We start from the raw sequence: 23,529 nt of genomic DNA, 5'->3' as shown, positions 1-23,529 counted from the left end.
CGTTTAAGAGACATGCTTCTGCAGGTAAGCTTCCAAGCACTCCGGTTTTTATAATAAAGGCTTGTGTTGGAGACTCACCAAAATCATAAAATTCAGTTCCAACGCTTACATATGGGAATTGGATATTTTAATAAGACCACAGATGCAGGCGATGTTTCGATAAGAAACACTGTGGGGTAAGACTTAAGTAGATTTATCATTGAATATTTCTTTAGGAGTGAGCATCCTGTCAAAGTCACATTTTTTTTTGGGGGGGGGGGGGTCGCGGGGGGCTGGAGGAGTTGGTTGCTTCGTGTGCTGCTAGTGTTGATTTAATCTAAATTCACAGTCTAAATCCAGCTTAGGCACATGAACAATCCCCCATCTTGAAGCTCTAGAAATTCAAAGAGGTAAAATCGTTCAACCACAGGTCAGCAGGCAGCCAGCAGGGTGGGAGAGTAGCTGGATGACTAAGTAACAGCATCCCTGGAAAGAAGCAGCTGCGTCTCATCTTCCTCCGTGCTGTTGTGCCTTGGTTTCATCTGCCCTGAGCCGCCTATCTCCATTTTCGGCTGCTCCAGGCCAGCTCCTGTTCTTTGCTGGCTGACTGGTTTTTGATCTCAAAGCACAATAATGCTGCTTCCAGTCATGGTGCCTGCTCAATAACTTTTACTCAGCAAATATATCATAAGCACTATGACTGCTTTGAAAGGTTTCCCACTGGCAAAGAGCAACCAGCAAATCCAGGGGTTTTGCCACAAAGTGGGAAGGTGGAGTGGAAGGGGTGAAGAGTAGTGTTGCAGTAGAGTGACATCAATGAGAGAGGCAAGGGGCAACAGCAAAGGGAGGAGAGAAAAGAATGAGGAAAAGGGAATATGGGGAAGGAAAGGAAGAAGGAATCAGTGATGGAAGGAGAATGAAAAAGGTTGAGTAAGGGGAAGCCAGGGTGAAGGGATAAGAAAAAAAGAGTGAGAGGAGGTACAGAAGAAGGGGAAGGGAACAGGAAAGAAATGAAACAATGAAAACCAAGGAGTGAAAGGGTGTAATTTATTAAAATAGAAAAGAGGGTATGACTTAGAAATGGGGACTGAATTATATCTGCACATATTGATCCAATTAGTCCCTGGCCTCTAACTCCACTTCACTTGAAGACTACTCTTGGTTTTCAATCTCCATGTGCAATGCCACAAGAGATCAACCAGTAAGGTATTTAAAATCCTTTGTCTACATGCACCTCCTTTCTAATTTCCTATGTCTGCACATGTATAATTGCAACTGGTCACACTCTAATAACACCACCCTGCTAGTGATGGTGCTATAGAACCTCAGTTTTGTATTTCCAAACTCCTACAACTGTTTTGCTGTTTAATTACAAATTAGTATATAAAATCAAAATATTATATTAAAGTAACAGAATTAATGCAGGGGTTTTCCCAATCTTCCACTAAGTTAAGTGAAAAATTGGTGGAAACCCCAGAAAAACAGCGGAAACAGATGTTGATGCCATATTCTGTGATGTTTTACCAGGTCTTTTGCTGAAGTTATAAGCAGATATTCTATCCCAATGACCTTCAAATAAGAGCTGAGTTACATCTGTGCACCCTGTCCCAGTTATTCCCCACCCTCTAACCCCTCTTCACATGAAGACTGCACTTGGTCTTGATTCCCCATGTGCAACACCACAGCAGATTGTCTAGCATAAAGACACTAAAGACAATTTCACCTCTTCAAATCACTGTAAATCAGAGTTCTCATAATATATTCCATGTTATATCAGATAAAACAGTGTAGCCTCCAACTCATTGTGAGTATCCTGAGGGATCTGCTAGTATATACTAACAATACCCAATCCTTCTCATTAACAGATCTGTGACTTTTTGAAAATTGCGAATAAACGATGGATTAATGATCAGCAGGTTCCGTATGCATTCAAGGATAATGTGTGGCTTGGATATGATGACCAGCGAAGCATTGATATCAAAGTACAGTTAATGTGTTATGAAATTATATTGATCTAATAATTTTTGTGCTAGTTTAGTTAGAGAAAATATTCCTATTGTGGTGTTGATCCAGTTTGTGACATAAATATTTATTAGTTTTTGATAATTCTGAATTAGTATTGATTACATCATGCTAGCTCCCTTGATGGCCTAGTGGGAAACGCACTGCCTGGTATAGCCAAAGGTGGTACAGACCAGAAGGTCAATCACTGGTCTTTGCTGTGTGAGCTACTCTCAGCCAGACAAGCACGTAGGGCACTACAATTTGCCTCAATTCCCCAAGCTAAAGGAGTGGGGTGCGGGGGAATGATTCAGTGGCCCTGCTCTTTATTGCTATTCAGTGACCCATGTCAGAAAGTACACGTGTGAACTTTAGATGATGACATGGCTGTGATGCTCCTTGAAGTCAAATAGCCCATTGACAATTATTGTCTTCATTAAGTATGATCCACACCATGAGAGTTAAACTAACACAAATTAATCCTGTAAACCATGTTGTGACATATTTTCTAACATCTCATAAGCACATGGAAGTAAATTTTACAATTAAATGCTCTCAGCAAAGCTTCACATGATGGGAGACACATATTAGGACATAACTGTGGAGATCAGTGAGTCCGCCACTATTTTTCATCCATTCGTAGGACACACAGATTTTCTAATGAAAATTGTTTTTCAATTTCATTTGAATCAAGAAATTGTTGTTCCCTTGTTTTATCTGCCAATGTACCAGTTATAGGTGGAGTGTTGGTTTTCACTATGGATGCTTTTAGAAATCTAGGTACTGTGTTGCTAAAGCAAGTATATTCAAACAACTGGCTAGCTTTGTTTCTTGTGCCTCCAGACCCAAAGAAAACAGTGTCCTAGCACCAGATATCTGAGAGGATGATGAATGGCCAAGTGAATGCTGTTACCTTGCTAGAAATAAACCCAGGGGTCAGGTCAAGGTTCATTCTACATGTTGCACAGCTGCTTCTTGGCCTAATCTCAATAAAGTTCCCACACATTCGCCAGGAATTTCCACTACCAATCAGCCACTGTTACTTTGGCGGAAGATTAGTAGAAACCCAGTTTAAGCTGCGTACATGGGATTTTCCACCAGTCTTTCGCCAAAGCTACAGTGGCTGATTAAGAGAACTCCTAAAGAAGTTCCCAGCAAAAATATTTGTAAGGTGGCCACATCTTACATGTTTATCTAGCATTACTGTCTAGATTTGACCACAGCACATGAAATCTGTCCTAGCAGCTGCCATCTTGGCATTCCCCTCCTGAATTATCTACCACTTTGGTATCCTGTACCATGTGTGGAGAATGCTGAGTACAGTAGAAACATAGATTACCTATCTTAGGTTCTTTATACATCCATTCATTCATTCATGTGCATCCTCCGCCTACCAGAATCTCTCCCACCTATCTTCAGGTCCACAGGGGTGTATATTTTTGGCTTGGTATTTTGCTGGTTATTCAGTATCTGTTGGCTTCAGGTCAAAACCAACTGGAGTGACTACAAAGGCCTTGATGATTCATAAAGCATGGAAATAGAAGACAATGGCCTAGAAATTGGTCCGCGCAGTGCATGAAAAATGCTTGTTTTTCAAGTGCTACGCGGACACCTAAGGCCCCAATATAGTGGGCAGGAGGCATGCACACATTTCCGGCCGGAATTAACCCTGCCCACCATATTGGGCAAGGACAAACAAGCGGCGTCTTTTACCCACACATGAAGCAAGCATCATGTACTTTGCATATACAAATAAGAGGCCTAATGCCTGCTTAAAACCCCACATGCTGTAAGATTGATGTGGCCTGAGGCAGACCTTGCCAAGGCTGGCTGCATTCAGGTAAACCAGCCTTAGGGATAGCGTGCAACTAAGCGGGAATGCGCCTCCCGACACGTTAAAGGACCCAATCACCCCTCCCGAACCCCGCCACTCCCAATCTCCCTTTTGCTCTCAACACTGACCCCCCCTGATCACCATCATCATGATCCCCGACCCCTGCCATTCCCAGATTGCACTTACCTGAGGACCTCTGCCATGCTAGCAGCAGCACAAACCTGGGAGTCCTCTTCACCGGCAGGCTCTTCAGGCTTCCAAGCAACACTGAAATAAGGCCCACGGTCCAATATCTGGAGAGCCTCGAGCCTCACCACCAACTACACATGCAAAGTGTAGCACTGACCAACACTGGCACGGTCTGTGGTAGTGTATGGTTTTCTCAGAACCTGTGATTTATTGAGCTTGGCTGAATTCCTACGGTGTGTGTAGAAAGCATCTATTGAAAAGATAAAGCAGACCTTACAAGATAGGTAAGCTTGTTCTGCAATAGCATTTTGGTCTTTAAGTAGCTAACAGTTAATTTACCTTTGTAGATCAAGTGGCTAAAGAACAACGGATTTGGAGGGGCCTTACTGTGGACGCTTGACCTCGATGATTTCACTGGTCATTGCAAACATGGAGCAAATCCTCTATTGAAAAGGTTGTACAACCAGCTTTCAACAGCTTCAGGTAAAATATTTATCATTACTGTAGATACAATTCAATAGTTTTACCACTAGGTTCTGTGTATATAGATGTGGGTACAACAGCAAGGTAGTATTAATACTTGCTGTCACCTTAAAATAGTCATACTATCAGAGTTTTAAATGCCAGCTGCAATTTCCAGGATACAGGCAACTGAAATATGAAAGATCGCTATGACACAGTATAAAGAAAAAGGGAGGGGCTGCCAAATCTAGAGCCCCCTGGATGTCAAGAAGCATTCAGGATAAGGTAAGCCAGAAAAAGAAAGCCTATGATAGACACCGGGAACTCAATACTACGGAAAGCTTAGAGGAGTATACAAAGTGCAGGGGTGAAGTTAAAAAGGAAATTAGGAAAGCAAAGAGAGGGCATGAAAAAATATTAGCAGGTAAAATCAAAGAAAACCCAAAGATGTTTTATAAATACTTTAACAGCAAGAGGATAACTAAGGAAAGAGTCGGGCCTATTAAGAGACCAAAAAGGTAAACTATGTGTGGAGGCGGAAGATGTGGATATGGTTCTTAATGAATACTTTACATCTGTCTTCACAAAGGAGAAGGATGATGCAGGGATTGAAGTTAAGGAGGAGTATGAAATATTTGATGGGATAAACATAATGAGAGAGAAGTATTAAGGGGATTAGTATCTTTGAAAGTGGATAAATCACCAGGGACGGATGAAATGTATCCCAGGCTGTTAAAAGAAGCCAGGGAAGAAATAGGGCTGTAACAATCATTTTCCAAACTTCACTGGATACAGGCGTGGTGCCGGAGGATTGGAGGACTGCTAACGTTGTACCGTTGTTTAAAAAGGGAGCAAAGAATAGACCAAGTAATTACAGGCCAGTCAGCCTAACCTCGGTGGTGGGCAAATTATTGGAATCAATTCTGAGAGACAGGATAAACCATTACTTAGAAAGGCATGGACTAATCAAGGACAGTCAGCACAGATGTTAAGGGGAGGTCGTGTCTAATTAACTTGGTTGAATTTTTCGAGGAGGCAATTGATGTAGTCTACATGGATTTTAGCAAGGCTTTTGACAAGGTCCCACATGGCAGATTGGTCAAAAAAGTACAGGCCCATGGGATCTAAAGGAATGTGACAAATTGGATCCAATATTGGCTCAGTGGCAGGAAGCAAAGGGTAATGGTCGACGGGTATTTTTGCGACTGGAAGGCTGTTTCCAGTGGGCTGCTGCAGAGCTCGGTACAAGGTCCTTTGCTTTTTGTGGTATACATTAATGATTTGGACTTAAACGTAGGGGGCATAATTAGGAAATTTGCGGATGACACAAAGATAGGCCGTGTGGTTGATAGTGAGGAGGAAAGCTGTAGACTGCAGGAAGTTATCAATGGACTGGTCAAATGGGCAAAAAGTGTCAAATGGAGTTCAATCTGGAGAAGTGTGAGGTAATGCATTGGGGAGAGCAAACAAGGCAAAGGAATTCACAATAAATAGGAGGATACTGAGAGGTGTAGAAGTGAGGGACCTTGGAGTGCATGTCCACAGATCCCTGAAGGTAGCAGGACAGGTAGATAGGGTGGTTAAGAAGGCATATGGAAGGCTTTCCTTTATTAGCCGAGGCATAAAATATAAAAGCAGGGATGTTATGCTGGAACTGTATAAAACACTAGTTAGGCTACAGCTTGAGTACTGTGCACAGTTCTGGTCACCACATTACAGGAAGGATGTAATTGCACTAGAGAGGGTGCAGAGGAGATTTATGAGGATGTTGCCAGGCCTTGAGAATTTTAGCTATGACGACCGATTGGATAGGCTGGGGTTGTTTTCTTTGGAACAGAAGAGGCTGAGGGATGATTGGATTGAGGTGTATAAAATTGAGGGGCCTAGATAGAATGGATAGAAAGGACCTATTTCCCTTAGCGGAGGGGTCAATAACCAGGGGGCATAGATTTAAAATGATTGGTAGAAGGATTAGAGCAGAAATGAGGAAAATCTTTTTCACCCAGAAGGTGGTGGGGGTCTGGAACTCACTGCCTGAGAGGGTGATAGAGGCAGAAACCCTCATCTCATTTAAAAAATACCTGGATGTGCACCTGAAGAGCCGTGGTCTGCAGGACTACGGACCAAATGCGGGAAAGTGGGATTAGGCTGGATGGCTCATTTCCCAGCCGGCGAGGACATGATGGGCCGAGGGGCGGCCTCCTTCTGTGCCGTAAATTTTCTTTGATTCTATAAATAAAACTGCAGAAAGTTTGGAGCCAAAAATCTACGGCCCTTTGGTGCACTCCCACTGTAATTCTGGCACATGTGCTGCAAATTTGGCCAGGACCCAGCCTTAAAATCAGGGATTCCATAGGGCCATGTAAGGTGTGGAGCCTCCACTAATCCTTTACCAGGCCAGTGGTGTAAGAGGAGGTAGGGTCTCCCAATGTGGGGAGTTCTCAGTCAATGGTTGCCTCACCAGTGGCAGTATGCTTTGACCACAGGTACCAGGCCGCTGAATGCCAGTAGTGGGGACCGCCTGGGGGTCCAGGCCTGAAGATGGAGCATAATTTTGGTATGGATTTCTGCCCTGCTGCCACAAGAAACAGCCTGGACTGTTCTAGAGGAACATTCAGTACACCCCTGAGCAGGTATCCAGATTTGTCATCTGCTGCATGATCCATCAAGAGGGACCAGCCCATAACACCACCCGGGCAGCTACAAATACAGGAGGAGGAGCAATAGGGGGTGAAGAGTCCACGATCACCAGAGCCCTATCTCTCAAGAAACCAGCTCATCCAGGAGTGCTTCAAATAAGTCAGTTCTCCCATTCACTAACAGTCCCACAATCCTCACCACTACTCTCACAACCACCATCCGATTGCTTTCCTTCACTCCAGATTGGTCTTGCCCGCGCTTCACTACAAAGACAAATACCAAAACCGAATCCAGATCAAAAAACAAATTTATAAAACAAATCATGTCAGCATTGACAAAAAAAAATGACTAATCATCCTTGTGCAAGCCTTTAGTGCCTGTCATATGCTTGTTTTCCTATGAGGTGCTTACCCCAGTCGCTACGGCTAGGGAGGTAAAAGGCTGCTGAGCTTCCATTAAGGACACTTCAGATAGCCTTGGAGGACGACCTCGATCAGCTCTGGATGTAGAGGGCGTCGGCTGCAGCAGTCTGGGCCAGCTGGTTGCGTGGCACCATCAAGGGCACTGGCAGAATGGCTGGTGGGGGAGCAGGTATGTGGACATCCTGAGAGGGTACAGCAAATTCCTCTCCGATGGAACAAAGGCCATTCTCCTGAGTGGTGGATCAACACTTCTAGAGCTCTGCTGGAGACGAGTGCTGGAGTGATGTGACACTCTGGAAATCCCTTTCAATAGGTTGTGCTGACATGAAAGCTGTTAGAGTTGTCTAAGACACTTCATCATGATGGGTTCCACTGTGGTACTGATGGAGCTGACCACTTGGTTCATGTTAGACAGAATGATCTCTGTGCAAAGCCTTGAGACAAGTTGAAGCTGGATTCCTCCATAATCCACGACATTTTGCACAAGTTGTTGGGCAGGCTGCCCAGTGCACCAAGCATTTACCAGAGTATGTCCATGAGCCTTCTTCAGTAGCCTGGGCCAACAAAGTTAGCACCTATATCCTCTGCAGCAGAACTAGTATGCGACCTCGGCCTCCGGTGAGCTGGTACCTGTGGCATCCTATCCCCCTGCCCTTGCTCCTGCACACTTGTGCCTGGTGAGTCACCACATGCAAATCCCTCCCCCATCCTAGCCTCTAAAGTCTACATGGTGTCAGTATCTGACCTGCTGCTTGAGAGTCAGAACAAATGACAGTGCATCTGCTGCAACACTACTCTTCTCCACTGGCTGAGGGGCATCGACATTCTCAGGCGCTGAAATTAAAGAAAGGGACGAGGGTTAGCTGGTGTGAGAGAGAGCAGAGAGAAAGGAGTGGTTATTGAAAGCATCTACAGCTTCTCATGCAAAGTGTGTGGGGTGAGAGAGAAGTCAAAAGAGACAGAGGATTAGGTATAAAGAAACCCAGAATGGCGATTCCTCCAGCGTTGCCAATGGCCACCGCCTCCACACTGCTCTTTACCATGATTGCTAGGATGTTCTTCAAGAGACGGGATCGTCCTCCTCTGGTGGCAGTCTATTGCCTGGTGTTGTATCCCACCTTCTCCTGCAAGAAAGAATAAAGTGTGTTAGTGAGAGTCCTGTGAGGAGTTGAGATTGTGGCTGTCATGGTGGAATAGCTGAGTGTGTGGGTAAGTGAAGTTTGTAATAGTGATGATCATGAGAAAAATGTTTAGTGAAGTGCGGTGCACTAATTACAGGATATCATGGGAGGGCAGTGTTGAGTGCTGTGCGTGTTGTAATTAACAAGGTGTGAGGGGTACAGTTGTGATGAGAAAGTATTTTAGCAGCCTTCTTACCTTGACAGCTCTAGTTAGATCATTTAATTTTTTCCAGCACTGCAGCCATGATTTTGTGGCAGAGTACCTGGCATTGATGTCCTCAGCATTGTTCTCCCACTGCCTCATCAGATATCTGGAGGGCTTCCTGCCCCCTGAGGGAAAAAGGAAGTCCTACCTTCTGTCCATTGCCTGCACCAAGGTCTCCAGTGCAGCATCGGAGAATCTTGGTGTGCGCTCTCTCCCTCTTTCAGCCATTTACTCCAGAAATTGCAGTACAGGTTTTGCATCGAGAATACACCTCCCCTTTAAGAGGTGCTTACTGCCTTTAAGGAGCGTCCTGGCCTCCCAATATCGCGCAAACCCCAAGAGGTGTGCAGCCCGTGAATAGCATGGGTATTGCTGGCTGCATGCACAATTCATTATAATCAGCAGGACATTGCGTGCTGCCTGTATGGGTAGTCTGTTTTTGGGCGCTACGTGATTTCTTGGCCATAGCGAGTGTTTTCTGCCTCTCTGCTACTTGCACACAGCATCTAGGTTGATAATGGATGTCATTATCTAGGGAAAGATTTGCCAGCACAAATTTTAGTACACTGAAGCAATTACGTTCAGGAAATACTTGTTTTACAGGTACTCTCAGGAAGTCCTTAATTGTGCTTAACAGAATTTATCTTAATTCAAAGCTGTAGTTAACTAGAATAGTGTTAGTGAAGGACAGTAATTAATTCTTACTAGAACAGCTATTAATCCTTTCCCAACTCAAATAAGCAGTGAAATTATAGTTACAATACCTTCTGCTCTGTTTTATGCACATGTAACCATCTTCAAATAGCAAAAAATATCTCAAACATATAGCAATAACAATTGGGATTAAATTGTTGAATTTTCATGCCCTAGCTGCCTAGCCTTCAGCCACTGAATTCTTACTTGAACCATCATTGTTAAGGATCCTCTGAAGTTTTTTTCAGTAGGAAGAAGATTGCATATACTTATAGATGACTCACAATAAGTACCAGAAAGCTCAACTGATTTTATATACATAAATCCTGCAGTCTATATTGTGCTGTCTTTCTTTCTCTATTAGGAATGCAGTTAGGCACATTAACAGTGAAAGTATTCGTGGCAGTCATGGCAATAGTAATGGCAGCATAAATATTGGTATTGATGCTGCAACAAAGAAGATTGTACTTACATTGACCCAGAAGATCCTACTAAATTCTTCCTCTGTCCTCAGAGACAACCTTCTGTGAGCACTGTCCTTAAGAACTGGTCTTTGATGAAGACTGCAGCTGTTGTAACCAGCCTAAAAAAGGTCAGTGAAGACAATGCAGCAGAAGAATGGTATTGCAACAAATCTGGTGGTTTATACTAAGAACAATCTGATTCTTCTGTGCTATTCAGAAAATCTTCAAGAGTGAAAATGTTGGAACTGACCCAGAGATAGTGGAAAATGGTGCTCAAGCAGGCATGACTGTGTTGACAGAAATCACAAAGATCAGACCAAATTCATACAATGTGCAACTAGAAGATACTTCCTCAAAGTGTCTTAATAGTTTAGTCTTTGATTGAGACTTCAGGTGCTGAATCGGGCTAAAACCAAACTAGCTTGAACAATCATTTAAAATAAATATATTTACCAACATTGATAGTCCATCCACAAATTCTCAAACGTACCTTTTTCTATTTCTGTAATATCAGTAAATCAGCAAAAACAAACAGCCAGTGCATAAAGGTATCAATTACAGCTATGGTGTGCATCACAAAATGTTATCTTTGGATTGTTTTTGTAATAAAACAGCATAGAGCATAAAGCAATGTTATTAAAAATGCTGAATTCAGTGTTAGAAGTTTTGATCTGTTATATTCTGATGTTAATAAATTGAGCTCTCCATTTTGGCTTCAGACAGTCAAAACCTGAATACTTTGAATTTTTGATTGTCCAATATTCAGTTTTGGAGAAAATGCAAAACCAAGGTAGAATTTAGTCCAAGATGGATGATCCAAATTATATTTAATGTCATATTACAAATTTTTCTCTACTAAATAAAATTATGGAGAGTAGAATTTGTTTATTGCCATTTTTAAAAATTAAATGCTTTTAGAAATAGTCATCTAGAAACAAATTGTTTAATTAAACATGCAGTTTGTGTCGTATTATGTAACCACTATGTACATTTATTTGCTAAGTGGACCAGAAACATCTAACTGTACTTCACCTCTTAGTAAGAGAATTACTATCAAATCTCTAGCATTTTTAGATTTTTATTTGAAAATCCTCATTATGGTTCTCTGCAATGAAAGATGTGTTTGGGCAGCATACTCTTCACAATCTCCATCGGGCAATTAGCAAAAGTGCTTATGCAGCAGTTTCTCCTAAGCAACATCAATACTAAGCTAATAGCCGTCACAAAGTCCAATTCACCGAAGGATGTACAAAAGCAAATGTCTGATGGGTTGCATGTGTGCCAAACCCAATGTTCGGAGTGTTATTGAATGATTTTGTGCTGCAGTTCCAAAAAGTATGGTTGAAGTGGTCATCATATTGTGCTATAAGACAGTGATGACAATGAAATGGATACCATTTGTTTTTATTATACATGACTTCTATTTCATGTGGTCTAGTTATTTGTTACATAAGAGAATACATGATTGTTTTATCTTTGCATTGTATTTGTAACAATTTAATAAAAGTATCTTCTTACACTAGTAAACAGATTTGTTGATGTATGTGATGGTAGGTTAAACATGTTTATATACTTCATATAAAAAGCAAGAGCTCATGAAAAACAGGTCTTGTGATTCTTATATGTCAAGCAGCTACGTGCACCTATCAAGAGTTCTATTGTGTATGCACCCTACAACACATTTGCTGGATGGCATGTGATTTAAGTAATGAGTTTACAATATTATAATGTACTGAAAGAAACTCCTGTTGTGACCTCTTTCCCAATGGATTTCTAAGAAATAGGGGAACACCAAACACTCGAACAAATAAATGAAAAGAATTATGTCTCCAAAGTAAATGTTTATCACTTTTCCATTTCCAAAAACTTCTATTTATTGAATTAAGGATGAAAGGAATACAAAAAATTGTGTACTACCAAATTGTAAACAGCTACTTGCAAATTGTCCGAGAGTAAGATTCATTTATTTTTGTTTTAATGCTGTTGGCAATGGCTAAATTATATATTTTTTTCCCATAACACGAGATCATCTTTAAAAAAACGATGCCTGTGCAAAATGCATATGAATACACAGTTGAAAAACAGATCCGTGTACATGCGGAGGAAAGAATAGGTCCACTCATGGTCAATTATGCGCTCACAAAAGAATTTTTAAGACAATAGAAAACCATACATTCTCTGTCCAGTTTTTGATTATCAAGATTATCAGGCTACAGGATTTGCAATTATGGTTGATACCAATAAAGCCTGATTTTGATTCTCCAGCTGGGGACTGAAAATGTTAGGGATGATTATATCCAGCATTCATTATGGTGGAACATTGGGTTGCATTCAGATGATGATGACGACTGGCCTTTTTATGTCTGCTTTTGTGTGTTATAAGCCAATAACCCATCAACAAGTTCTGAACTTTTCAGTGATAAAACAAATCTTACGAGTGGTTTGTCAAAGCTTTCTGAAACTTCTATTTCCATTCCACAACTGGCTTGTGCAATTGTACCATAATATTCAGCTTTAGTTCCTAAGGGAGCTATGAGTCAAGGGAAGTAATGGAATGCACTTTTACCCTATAAAAGGTTTCATGGCAGATGTTAGCAGAAATTGGGTAGGGGTGAGGATTAAGAGTCTATCCATTGTAATGCACTTTAAAAGGATCTGTCAATTCCTAATCTGCTCATCCATGTTGCAGGCTATGGGGATGCTTGTATACTAGCATCGTAAGCACGCAAATAGAAAGAACTTGTATTTATGCAGCACAATTCATATCTTTAGGATGTCCCAAAGTGCCTCAAAGCCAATTAATTACTTTTGAAGCGTAGGCAAATGCAGTCAATTAGTGCACCGCATGTTCCCATAAACAACGAAGATAAATAATGAAGATAACTGATCTGTTTTGGTGGTGTTGGCCGAGATAAATGTTGGCCAGAATGCTGGGAGAATTCCCCAGCTCTTTTTCATCCATCTGAACAGATCTAACATCACATTCGAAAGATAGCTGAAGTCCTGCAGTGGGTCTTGAACCCATAATCTTCTGACTCTATGGCAGAACCTCCACCAGAGTCAAGCTGACACTTTTCAGGCAGTTGCCAATTCATTATAAAAGTAATTCTACCTATTGTCTATTGAGACACTTCATGCTGATACAATGCAAAAAATATATATTTTAACAATGAAGGATAACTCATTTATTCGCAAAGTTGAATTTGTTTAATGAGAGGCATGACACTGACACATAATTACTGAGTATGATGTTGACAACAGCAAAAACACATTCATATAAAGGACTCTGTCCTGTAATCACTATTTGCACCCGCAAAAGGTATGTCATGTCATGTTATTGACAAAGTGGTGACTGGTACGCTGAGGGATAAGAATTGTATTTCTTAACATCCCAGCCTTTGAAATTATCAGGTTGTTAAGTCTTCCCCAGAAAACAATTAGCAGTGCTTTTTATAAGGGAGCCAGAGTTAATTTTTTTTTTTAAAAGCCACCTTCAGTCTGCGGAGGTCCAGGTCACAATCCCATCATGGACATCTCCCTCCGTCCCTAAGTGGGCCTACTTCCACCCTTCAGGAGGCTGGTACACCTCAGCGCACCGGCCTTCAATGGCTGAGGACACACAGTTCCAGCCTAGGGAGTCCCTCCCCTTAGCCACAGTCCCCTGAGGCATATCTGGGTTCCAGATTTTCCGTGGGACTCCTGCTGGAGTTGCAATGAATTTTGAGCTCTTGACCTTTAATTGAAGCAAAATTTCTCTCAACTAAAGCAAAGAATGCAACCGTAACAGAAATACTGGCAGAATAAGTAGGGAATACTACTGAAGTGGATAGTGGAAATGGGTTCAAGAGACAACTAGGTCCAATTCCAGTGAGAGAAGGGATTGAGGGATATAATGAAAATGTGAACAAATGAGATTGACAACAATCAAAATGTGACAGGCTTGTTGTGACTAATAGCATTTTCCTGCCCCTAAAATTTCTCTTGCTATAGGTTAATACAATGCTGAGTAGGTCAATGCTAGTGAAAGGGTCTAACTATCCATATTACATAGTGTAAATGACAAAATATTTTATCTTTGTAGAATAAATTGTATGTGGAGAAGTTCCGGTATTAACAGCTTAAAAAAATACATTACTTCAGGGCCGAGAATCACTCAGGCAGCACAGTTGCCTAGAGCACTGGACCCCCAATGTGCTGTGCCATGGAGCAGTAGGATGCTATGGCTGCAGTTCCCCAAATCTGAACTGGTGGGGGAAGCAGATGAAGAATAGTCACTTCTCCAAAGGTTGGGATGGGCAACGAAAGGCATGGTAGCCTTCTGGCAGCCAGCTGCTAAGTTACAGTTTTCCAGCGATTATCAACCAGGGAAGATTTGTTACCACAGAGAAAAAGATTTTGAAGAACATACCATAAACTTACAGCCAATTGTGGCTGAAACATGGCTACATAAATATCACATTTCTGTGGTAAACAGGAAAGAATGACAAATTATATATAACATGATAGATAGAAGGAACAGAGGGGAGAAAACAACTTGCACTTACATAGTCCCTTTAACAGAAAAAAAATCAAGGCACTTCAGAGAGGCGTAATCAAAAAAAATGGACACTGAGCTGAAGAAGGAGATATTAGATGGGGTGACAAACGCTTTGGTCAAAGAGGTGGGTTTTAATAAGGGTTTTAAAGAAGGAGACTGAGGTGGAGAGGCAGAGGGGTTTATGAGAGAATTACAGAGGGTGAGGCCAGGTGGCGGATGGCATGGCCACCAATGGTGCAGGGTGTACAAGAGGCCAGAGTCAAAGGAACAGAGAATTTGGGAGGATGTAGGGCTGGAGGAGGTAACAGAGAAATGGAGGGGTGAGGCTATGAAGGGATTTAAGCATGGGGATAAGAACTTTAAACATGAGGCACTGGAGGACCAGAAGCCAATGTAAGTCAGCGAGGACAAGAGTGATAGGTCAGCAGGACTTGGTGTGGCACAGGTTACAGGGTTGCAGAGTTTTGGATCAGCTAAAGTTTACAGAGCTTGAAGGACAGAAGAGTGGCCAGGAGAGTATTGGAATAGTTGAATTTGGAGATGACAAAGCCATGGATGAGGAAAACATGTTAAGAGTAGGAAAGCAGAAGAGAAATAAAGAGATCAGTTACTAGCAAGAATCATTCTACCTTTTAATAGCTTAACATACCCAGGAAGGAGACCATTCGGCCCATCGAGTCCGTGCCAGCTCTATGCAAGAGCAATCCAGGTAATCCCACTCTCCCGCCCTTTCCCCATAGCCCTGCAAATGTTTTCCTTTCAAGTACTTATCCAGTTCCCTTTTGAATGATTCAACCTGCCTCCACCACCTCCTTGGGCAGTGCATTCCAGATCCTAACCACTCGCTGTGTAAAAAAGTTTTTCCTCATGTCACCTTTGGTTCTTTTGCCAATCACCTTAAATCTATGTCCTCTGGTTCTTGACCCTTCCGTCAATGGGAACAGTTTCTCTCTATCTACTCTGTCTAGACCCTTCATGATTTTGAATACCTCTATCAAATCGCCTCGCAACCGTCTCTGTTCCAAGAAGAACAACCCCAGCTTCTCCAGTCTATCCACGTAACTAAAGCCTCTCATCCCTGGAATCGTTCTAGTAAATCTCTTCTGCACCCTCTCTAAGGCCTTCATGTCTTTCCTAAAGTGTGGTGCCCAGAACTGGACACAATACTCCAGTTGTGGCCGAACCAGTGTTTTATAAAGATTCATCATGACTTCCATACTTTTGTACTCCGTGCCTCTATTTATAAAGCCCAGGATCCTGTATGCTTTTTTAACCGCTTTCTCAAACTGCCCTGCCACCTTCAACGATTTGTGCACATATACCCCCAGATCTCTCTGTTCCTGTACCCTTTGAGAGTTGTGCTCTCTAGTTTACATTGCCGCTCCTCATTCTTCCTACCGAAACGTATCGCTTCACATTTTTCTGCGTTAAATTTCATCTGCCACGTGTCCGTCCATGCCACCAGCCTGTCTATATCTCTTGAAATCTATCACTATCCTCACTGTTTACTACCCTTCCAAGTTTTGTGTCATCTGCAAATTTTGAAATTGTGCCCAGTACACCCAAGTCCAAGTCATTAATATATATCGAGTAAAGCAGTGGTCCCAGCTCGGACCCCTGGAGAACACCTCCCTCCAATCCGAAAAACAACCGTTCACCACTACTCTTTTTTTTTCTGTCACTTAGCCAATTCTGTATCCATGTTGCTACTGCACCCTTTATTCCATGGGCCGCAATCTTGATGATAAGCCTACCATGTGGCACTTTATCAAACGCCTTTTGAAAGTCCATGTACACTACATCAACTTCATTTACACTCTGTTACCTCATCAAAAAACTCTTATCAGGTTAAACACAATTTGCCTTTAACAAATCCGTGCTGGCTTTCCCTAATCAATCCATACTCGTCCAAGTGACTGTTAATTCTGTCCCAGATTATTGTTTCCAAAAGTTTTGCCACCACTGAAGTTAAACTGACTGACCTACAGTTGCTGGGTTTATCCTTACACCCTTTTTTGAACAAGGGTGTAACATTTGCAATTCTCCAGTACTCTAGCATCATTCCCACATCTGAGGACGTTTGGAAGATTATGGCCGTACCTCTGCAATTTCCATCCTTACTTTCCTCAGCAACCTAGGATGCATCCCATCCGGACCGGGTGACTTATCTACTTTAAGTACAGCTAGTCTTTCAAGTACCTCCTCTTTATCAATTTTTAGCCCAGTTTCTCAACTATATCTTCCTTTACTGAGACTCTGCCTCCATGAGTAGATCTTCTTTCTTGGTAAAGACAGAAGCAAAGTACTCATTTAATACCTCAGCCATTCCTTCTGCCTCCATGAGTAATCTCCTTTATGGTCCCTAATCGGCCCCACCCCTCCTCTTACTACCTATTTACATGCCTGTAAAAGATTTTTGGATTCCCTTTTATGTTGGCCGCCAGTCTATTCTCATACTTTCTCTTTGCCCCTCTTATTTCCTTTTTCATTTCTCCTCTGAACTTTCTATATTCTGCCTGGTTCTCACTTGTGTTATCAACATGACATCTGTCATATGACCCTTTTTTCCATTTCATCTTACTCACTATCTCTTTTGTCATCCAGGGAGCTCTGGCTTTAGTTGCCCTATCTTTCTGCCTTGTGGGAATGTGCCTGAACCATCTCCTCTTTAAAGGCCACCCACTGTTCAATTACAGTTTGTCTGCCAATCTTTGATTCCAATTTACCCGGGCCAGATCTGTTCTCATCCCATTCAAATTGGCCCTCCTCCAGTTGAGTATTTTTACTTTATAGAGTGGTCAGTGTCCTTTTCCATAGCTATTCTAAACCTTATGATACTATGATCACTGCTCCCTAAATGCTCCCCCACTGACATATGGTCCACTTGGCCCACCTCATTCCCTAGAACCAAGTCCAGCAATGCCTTCCTCCTCGTTGGCTGGAAACATACTGATTAAGAAAGTTATCCTGAACACATTTCAAAAATTCCTCCCCCTCTTTGCCCCTTATATTATTATTATTGTTATCACAGTCTATATTAGGAGTCATATAAACAAGTTATATTTTAGCATTATTGCAAATTTCTCATTATTTCCTTCTATTGAGCCATTAAACTGTCAACAGGGCAGAGGTGGTGTATTACAAACTGAGAACAGGTTGGGATTAGGATTACAACCAGTCCAAACCAATCAAAAGCACGTTGGGACGAGTGACTCATATTCATTCTAATATCTATTTTATAACTCTCGATTGTGACATACATTTGGTATCCTTTCCACTTCGAGGTTGTGGCGTCTGCCACGGGCAGTAATCACCAGGCATTGTTTTGTGATCTTAAAATGCGAAGGATTCGAAAATGTCATTTCCACACCACCTGAGGAAGGGGAAAGCCCCCGAAAGCTTGTGGGATTAAAAATAAAATTGTTGGACTATAACTTGGTGTTGTAAAATTGTTTACATTTGGTATGACATGCACACACAAATTTACCCAGACAAGGACACTTCAGGTGAAATGTTGTAAAGCAGAACATCCGTAATTATTCTTAATGTTATTTGTAAACAGAAAAATAAAAAACAATTCTTGAAAATCACTGTTGTGTAGATGGGTCAGGAATTTCGGGTCGCATTGCAATCAGTTCTGACCTTGCACCAATTGTCCCCTCCAGGTTATACTATAAATGTATTTATTACATGTGTTATTTAATCCTAGATACCTTTAACCCCCGTTGAAACGGTGTGGATCCAAAGTAAACATTCCCGTTAAAACCTCTCTCTCCGGCGCCAAATGTCGTAGCCGCGACCCCACTTTAAACTAAGCATCGGCTCGCCGAGGTACACCGAATAACAGATACAACTGGAATGATAGGCGGCTTCCCGGTTGCTTTGCTCGGTTGCCCGCCCTCTCGGTACCTGCTACGAGCTATCGCCCTCTGCGTTATCCACATCCAACAAACCATGGTGCTAAGCGGGGGCCGCGCACGCGTCGTGTGTGCATTGTGCACTTGTGTCTTTTGTAGACACTAATGCACATTCCTGGAGTAGCTGAAAACATTGAAGCAAATGTTATCTTCTGATTAAACCATTTTAATACAAAATGATTCTAAGCAGGAAAATAGAAGGGAAAACTACAAATGCAGGAAATATTTTAAAAATTGCTGAAAATAAATAACAGGTCAGTCAGCAGCGGTGAAAAAAGGAATGTTATAATTAACGTTTGGGTCCATAACATTGATCAGATCTGAAGCCTGAAACAAAAAAAGGCCCCTTTTAAAGGGAAAAAAAAGGGAAAAGGAGGAAGAGAATTGATAGATACACAAATCATAGAGAGGGAGATCTACAATCTGCCCTGTCGAGGGCTATTAAAAAATCATCAGTGAGATGATGCAGAGAAATAAAATGACTAAAAGAATGTACAAATGGGCAGGAAACATACACAAGAGGTCCACACAAACAGAATGTGAGAAAATAATTGAAAGAAAAACACAAGCTGCAAATGCCCGTTCTGAAATTAAAACAGAAAATGTAAGCGATACACAGATGGCAGAACCATCAGACATGAGAAAAGAAAACAAGTACACAACACAGACTCACACACCTGCCAGCACAGTGCTCTGACAATGGGTCTCCACCACAAATGTCAACCTGTCTCTCCTCACCTTGGGTACCAACACACCGTTCCCACACCACCAATACTGGTATGAAGAAAATGGAGTTTATACCTATTTCTCTCTATTTTTCCAACCTTCTAAAATGTTTATGTCTGGCTTCCGACCACATATCCACTCCATCATCATGACTGTCGACTTCCACCTCCGTAACATCGCCCGTCTCTGTCCCCGCCTCAACTCCTCTGCTGCTGAAACCGTCATCTATGCCTTTACTTCTAGACTGGACTATTCCAATGCTGTACTGGCCGACCTCCCATCTTCCACCCTCCATAAACTTCAGCTCAACAAAACTCTGCTGCTCGTATCTTAACTTGCACCCAGTCCCGTGCTCGCTGACCTTCACTGGCTCCCGGTTTGGCAACGCCTCGATTTTAAAATTCTCATCCTTGTTTTCATATCCCTCCATGGTCTCACCCCTCCCTATCTCTGTAACTTCTCCAGCCCTTCAACCCTCCAAGATCTCTGCGCTCCTCCAATTCTTGCCTCTGGCGCATCCCCAATTTTAATTGTTCCACCATTGGCAGCCACGCCTTCAGCTGCCTAGGCCCTAAGCTCTGGAATTCACTCCCTAAACCTCCCCACCTCTCTGCCTCTCTCTCCTCCTTCAAGATGCTCCTTAAAACTTACCTCTTTGACCAAGCTTGGTCACCTATCCTAATCCCTCCTTATGTGGCTCGGTGTCAAATTTTGTTTGATTACACTCCTGTGAAGCACCTTGCAACGTTTTACTACATTAAAGGTGCTATACAATGCAAGTTATTGTTGTCTTTGTTGATGAAGGACACACACCTGAAATGTTATAATACACTTGCCCTTTCTCCTTACAGGTGCTGCTGTATATTTCCATCATTCTCTGTCTTTATTTAGGGAAAGAAAGTTATTATTGGATATCTCCTTCACGTCTAAATAGGCAAAATTAGTACAGTACTATATTGGCCCAGAAATTGCTGGAGCGCTGTATCTTGTAGTGAGTGCTGTGAATTGGATTTTTTACCTCGCCCTTTTGATCTGATTAGTTTTGCGCCGCAAACTGCTAGAAATGCGAACTGATAATGGGATTCAATGCCACATCTGTGACCTCGTGAACGTCGGGTCCAATGATTTATCTCCTTAACCAATGAAATTTAAGGATAAAGAAACAGATCGAACGTCAGAGAAGGAAATAGGGTGAATTAGAGTCAAATTACATACGGAAAGAGATATAAAGAGAGGGACAGAGAGTGGATTAAGAGAGGGAGCAAAAAGAGACAGAAAGGAAAAGTAGAAGAATAATTCTAAAATTTAAAATACCTCTAGGAACAATTTACTACCTGCAGGAGTGAGATGCCACAGTTCATTGTTCCCTTTCTAGGCCTCCAAGGTTGAGTGGCATGTCAGGACCATAAATCACATCATTAACAGGGTCCTTACAACATGGATTACCAGCCATAAATGGCTGTGGCAAGATTAAATTGTATTAATGGTGTAAATCCAGCAATTTCATGACACACAATAAATGTCAATGGGGAGGCTCATGGCAAGATGGTAATTTTTTTGGTTTTGGTGAGGCTAACGATTGAGTGGCGCAAATCCTCCAGCAATTTGTGGTGAATCGAAATTCATGGCGCATCTCTTCTTCACTCCAACTGTAGTTTTTTTACGCACTAATAATGGCGGGCACTGGGTTTCATTTCGGGAGCAAATACTGTACTTTTTTTGGCCTCCTTATCTAAGGAAGGATATACTTGCCTTAGAGGCGGTGCAACAAAGGTTCACTAGATTAATTCCTGAGATGACAGGGTTGTCCTATGAGGAGAGGTTGAGTAGAATGGGCCTACACCCTCTGGAGTTTAGAAGAATGAGAGGTGATCTCATTAAAACATATAAGATTCTGAGGGGGCTTGACAGGGTAGAGGCTGATAGGTTGTTTCCCCTGGTTGGAGAGTCAAGAACTAGAGGGCATGGTCGTAGGATAAGGGGTCAGCCATTTAATACTGAGATGAGGAGGAATTTCTTCACTCAGAGGGTTGTGAATCTTTGGAATTCTCTACCCCAGAGGGCTGTGGATACTCAGTCATTGAGTATATTCAAAGCTAAAATAGATAGATTTTTAGACGCTAGGGGGATCAGGCAGGAAAGTGGAGTTGAAGTTGAAGATCAGCCATGATCTGATTGAATGGCGGAGCAGGCTCGAGGGGCGGTATGGCCTACTCCTGCTCCTATTTCTTGTGTTCTTATGTTTCCCTCTCTCCATATACCTCTCTTCTTTATACTCAAGGCCACCTCGCCATCTCTCATGGCCTCTCTATTCCCATCATCTTGATCATCAAGAAGGCTATCTCCAACCATTTTCTTGAATTCCTCACCACCACATATACTAGCCTCCTTCAAGCCCATTTCCTTTTGCATTCGCCCCTGTAAAACTATTCCCTCAAGTCCCTTACAACTTTACTCTCAAATTGCCAACTGCCTAACGTTTGACTCTCCATTCGCCACAATACCTCGGCAGCTGTTGATTTGCTCAACCGCTCCGTCATCTTCGTTGCCTCATCCCCAGAAAAATCTTCAGTGTCTCCCTTCCCTTTTGTTTATCCAGTACAGCCCCATCTTCACTTACTCAAGTCCAATCAGTGCCAACTTGATCATACCTGGTGCACAGCTGGCTTAGTCATCCATCACCAGATCTGGCTTGACCACATCAAGCTCTACCACTTCCTCTGCTAAAACTGCCCTACAATAGGATCATTCTGAAATACAAATTTAACTCCAGGCTTCTTTTCTCTACTACCAACTGCCTCCTTAAGATCCTCATCCCTGCCCCCTCTACTTTCACCTCTAACAACAAGTGTGAGGAGCTTATGGATTTCTTTATCACCAAGAGAAAGACTCTCTGTTCAACTACTTCTTCCACTTTCTTTCCCCTTCCTCTCACCCACTAAGTCAAACCTCCCTCCACCCCACTTCAAGTGTAGCCCTAAACGCCCATTTCTCGCTAGTTTCTCAGCCATTTTCCTCCCCGCCCTCTCCAAACTCATCTCATCCAAGAAATGTACATACCACCTGCAAGCAAAACCCCATTCCCTCTAAACTCCTGACCACACAATTTTCCTTCCTGGCCTCCATCATAGTGAACCTCCTTTTAGACACTCCTTAAAACCTACCTCCTTGACCAAGCTTTTGGTCACCTGTCCTAATAGCTCCTTATGTGGCTCGGGTTGATAACCCACTTTTGAAGCACCATGCGATGTTTTACAATGTTAAAGGTGCTATATAACGGCACGTTGTTGCTGTTGGTGAAGGGCACACACTTACAATATTATAAGACCCTTGTCTTTTCTCTTTAGCGGTGCTGCTGGGGGGGAGGCGATGTTTTCATTCCCTCATGGAATGAAAGAGGAGGGAGGATCGGACGAAGCTGTTGTTGGCCTTAAGCACACTGCTATCACTCACCCGGCATTGCGAAGGTGGCGCATTTTGGTGGGCGGCTGTTGTCGGGGAGCTGTGCAGGAGAGAGAGGAGGCAATAAGCCCAACTATTATCAAATGGTAAATATAAGTACGAAATATTGTTGAACGGGATAAGTGATCTGTGTTGTCTTAACTTTTGAAAATGAAATATTTCGATTAATATGTATTTATCAAATATATTGGGAGAAGCCATACCGGATGAGAAACAGGCAGCTAGTTGAGGATTTATATACACCATAGAATCATACAGCACGGAAAGAGGCCATTCGGCCCATTGTGCCAGTGCCGGCTCTTTGAAATTCAGTCCCACTCCCCTGCTCTTTCCCCATAGTCTTGCAATTTTTTTCATTTATAAGTCGAGATCTAATTCCCTTTTGAAAATTACTATTCAATCTGCTTCCACCACCCTTTCAGGCAGTGCATTCCAGATCATAACAACGCGCTGAGCAAAAAAAAAATCTCCTTGCCTCTCCCCTAGCTTTTTTGCCAATTATTTTAAATGTGTCCTTTGGTTACTGACCCTCCTGCTAAAGGAAACAGTTTCTCCCTATGAAGTTGAGGATTTGTTTTTAAAAGATCCAGGTGGAGCTGTGGACACCCTGCAGGATCCAATCAGTTTTGAGGAGGCTTTTTTAAGAATAGTGCTGAGGTGAGGAAGTTCAAGAAGAGAATTTCAGAGAACAGGGAAACAGTGTCTTGTAGGCTTCTCCATCCATGGGGGTTGCACATTGGACCCCCCCTCAAGAGCTGGAAGAATAGAAGGCGGGAGCTGATACAAAGGGTTTGGAGAGTTTGGGTGGGGTGAGGCC

The 23,529-nt window shown here is 42.4% G+C and overlaps 1 protein-coding gene across 1 annotated transcript in view; it reads left to right on the top strand.

The window, feature by feature from the left end:
* LOC137344650 (chitinase-3-like protein 1) overlaps positions 1-10,636 on the top strand; it is a 41,439-nt gene extending 30,803 nt beyond the window's left edge. The window contains exons 11-13 of the mRNA XM_068007773.1: positions 1,845-1,961; positions 4,351-4,486; positions 10,121-10,636. Of these exons, the coding sequence (XP_067863874.1) occupies positions 1,845-1,961; positions 4,351-4,486; positions 10,121-10,149 (282 nt within the window). The 3' untranslated portion in view covers positions 10,150-10,636. The remainder of the gene's footprint in view (positions 1-1,844; positions 1,962-4,350; positions 4,487-10,120) is intronic.
* The last annotated feature ends 12,893 nt before the right edge of the window (positions 10,637-23,529 follow it).

Source organism: Heptranchias perlo, chromosome 27 (assembly GCF_035084215.1).
Source record: "Heptranchias perlo isolate sHepPer1 chromosome 27, sHepPer1.hap1, whole genome shotgun sequence".
Taxonomy (NCBI): domain Eukaryota; kingdom Metazoa; phylum Chordata; class Chondrichthyes; order Hexanchiformes; family Hexanchidae; genus Heptranchias; species Heptranchias perlo.
Note: the sequence above shows the minus strand (reverse complement) of the source record. Positions and strands in the feature narration are given on the sequence as shown.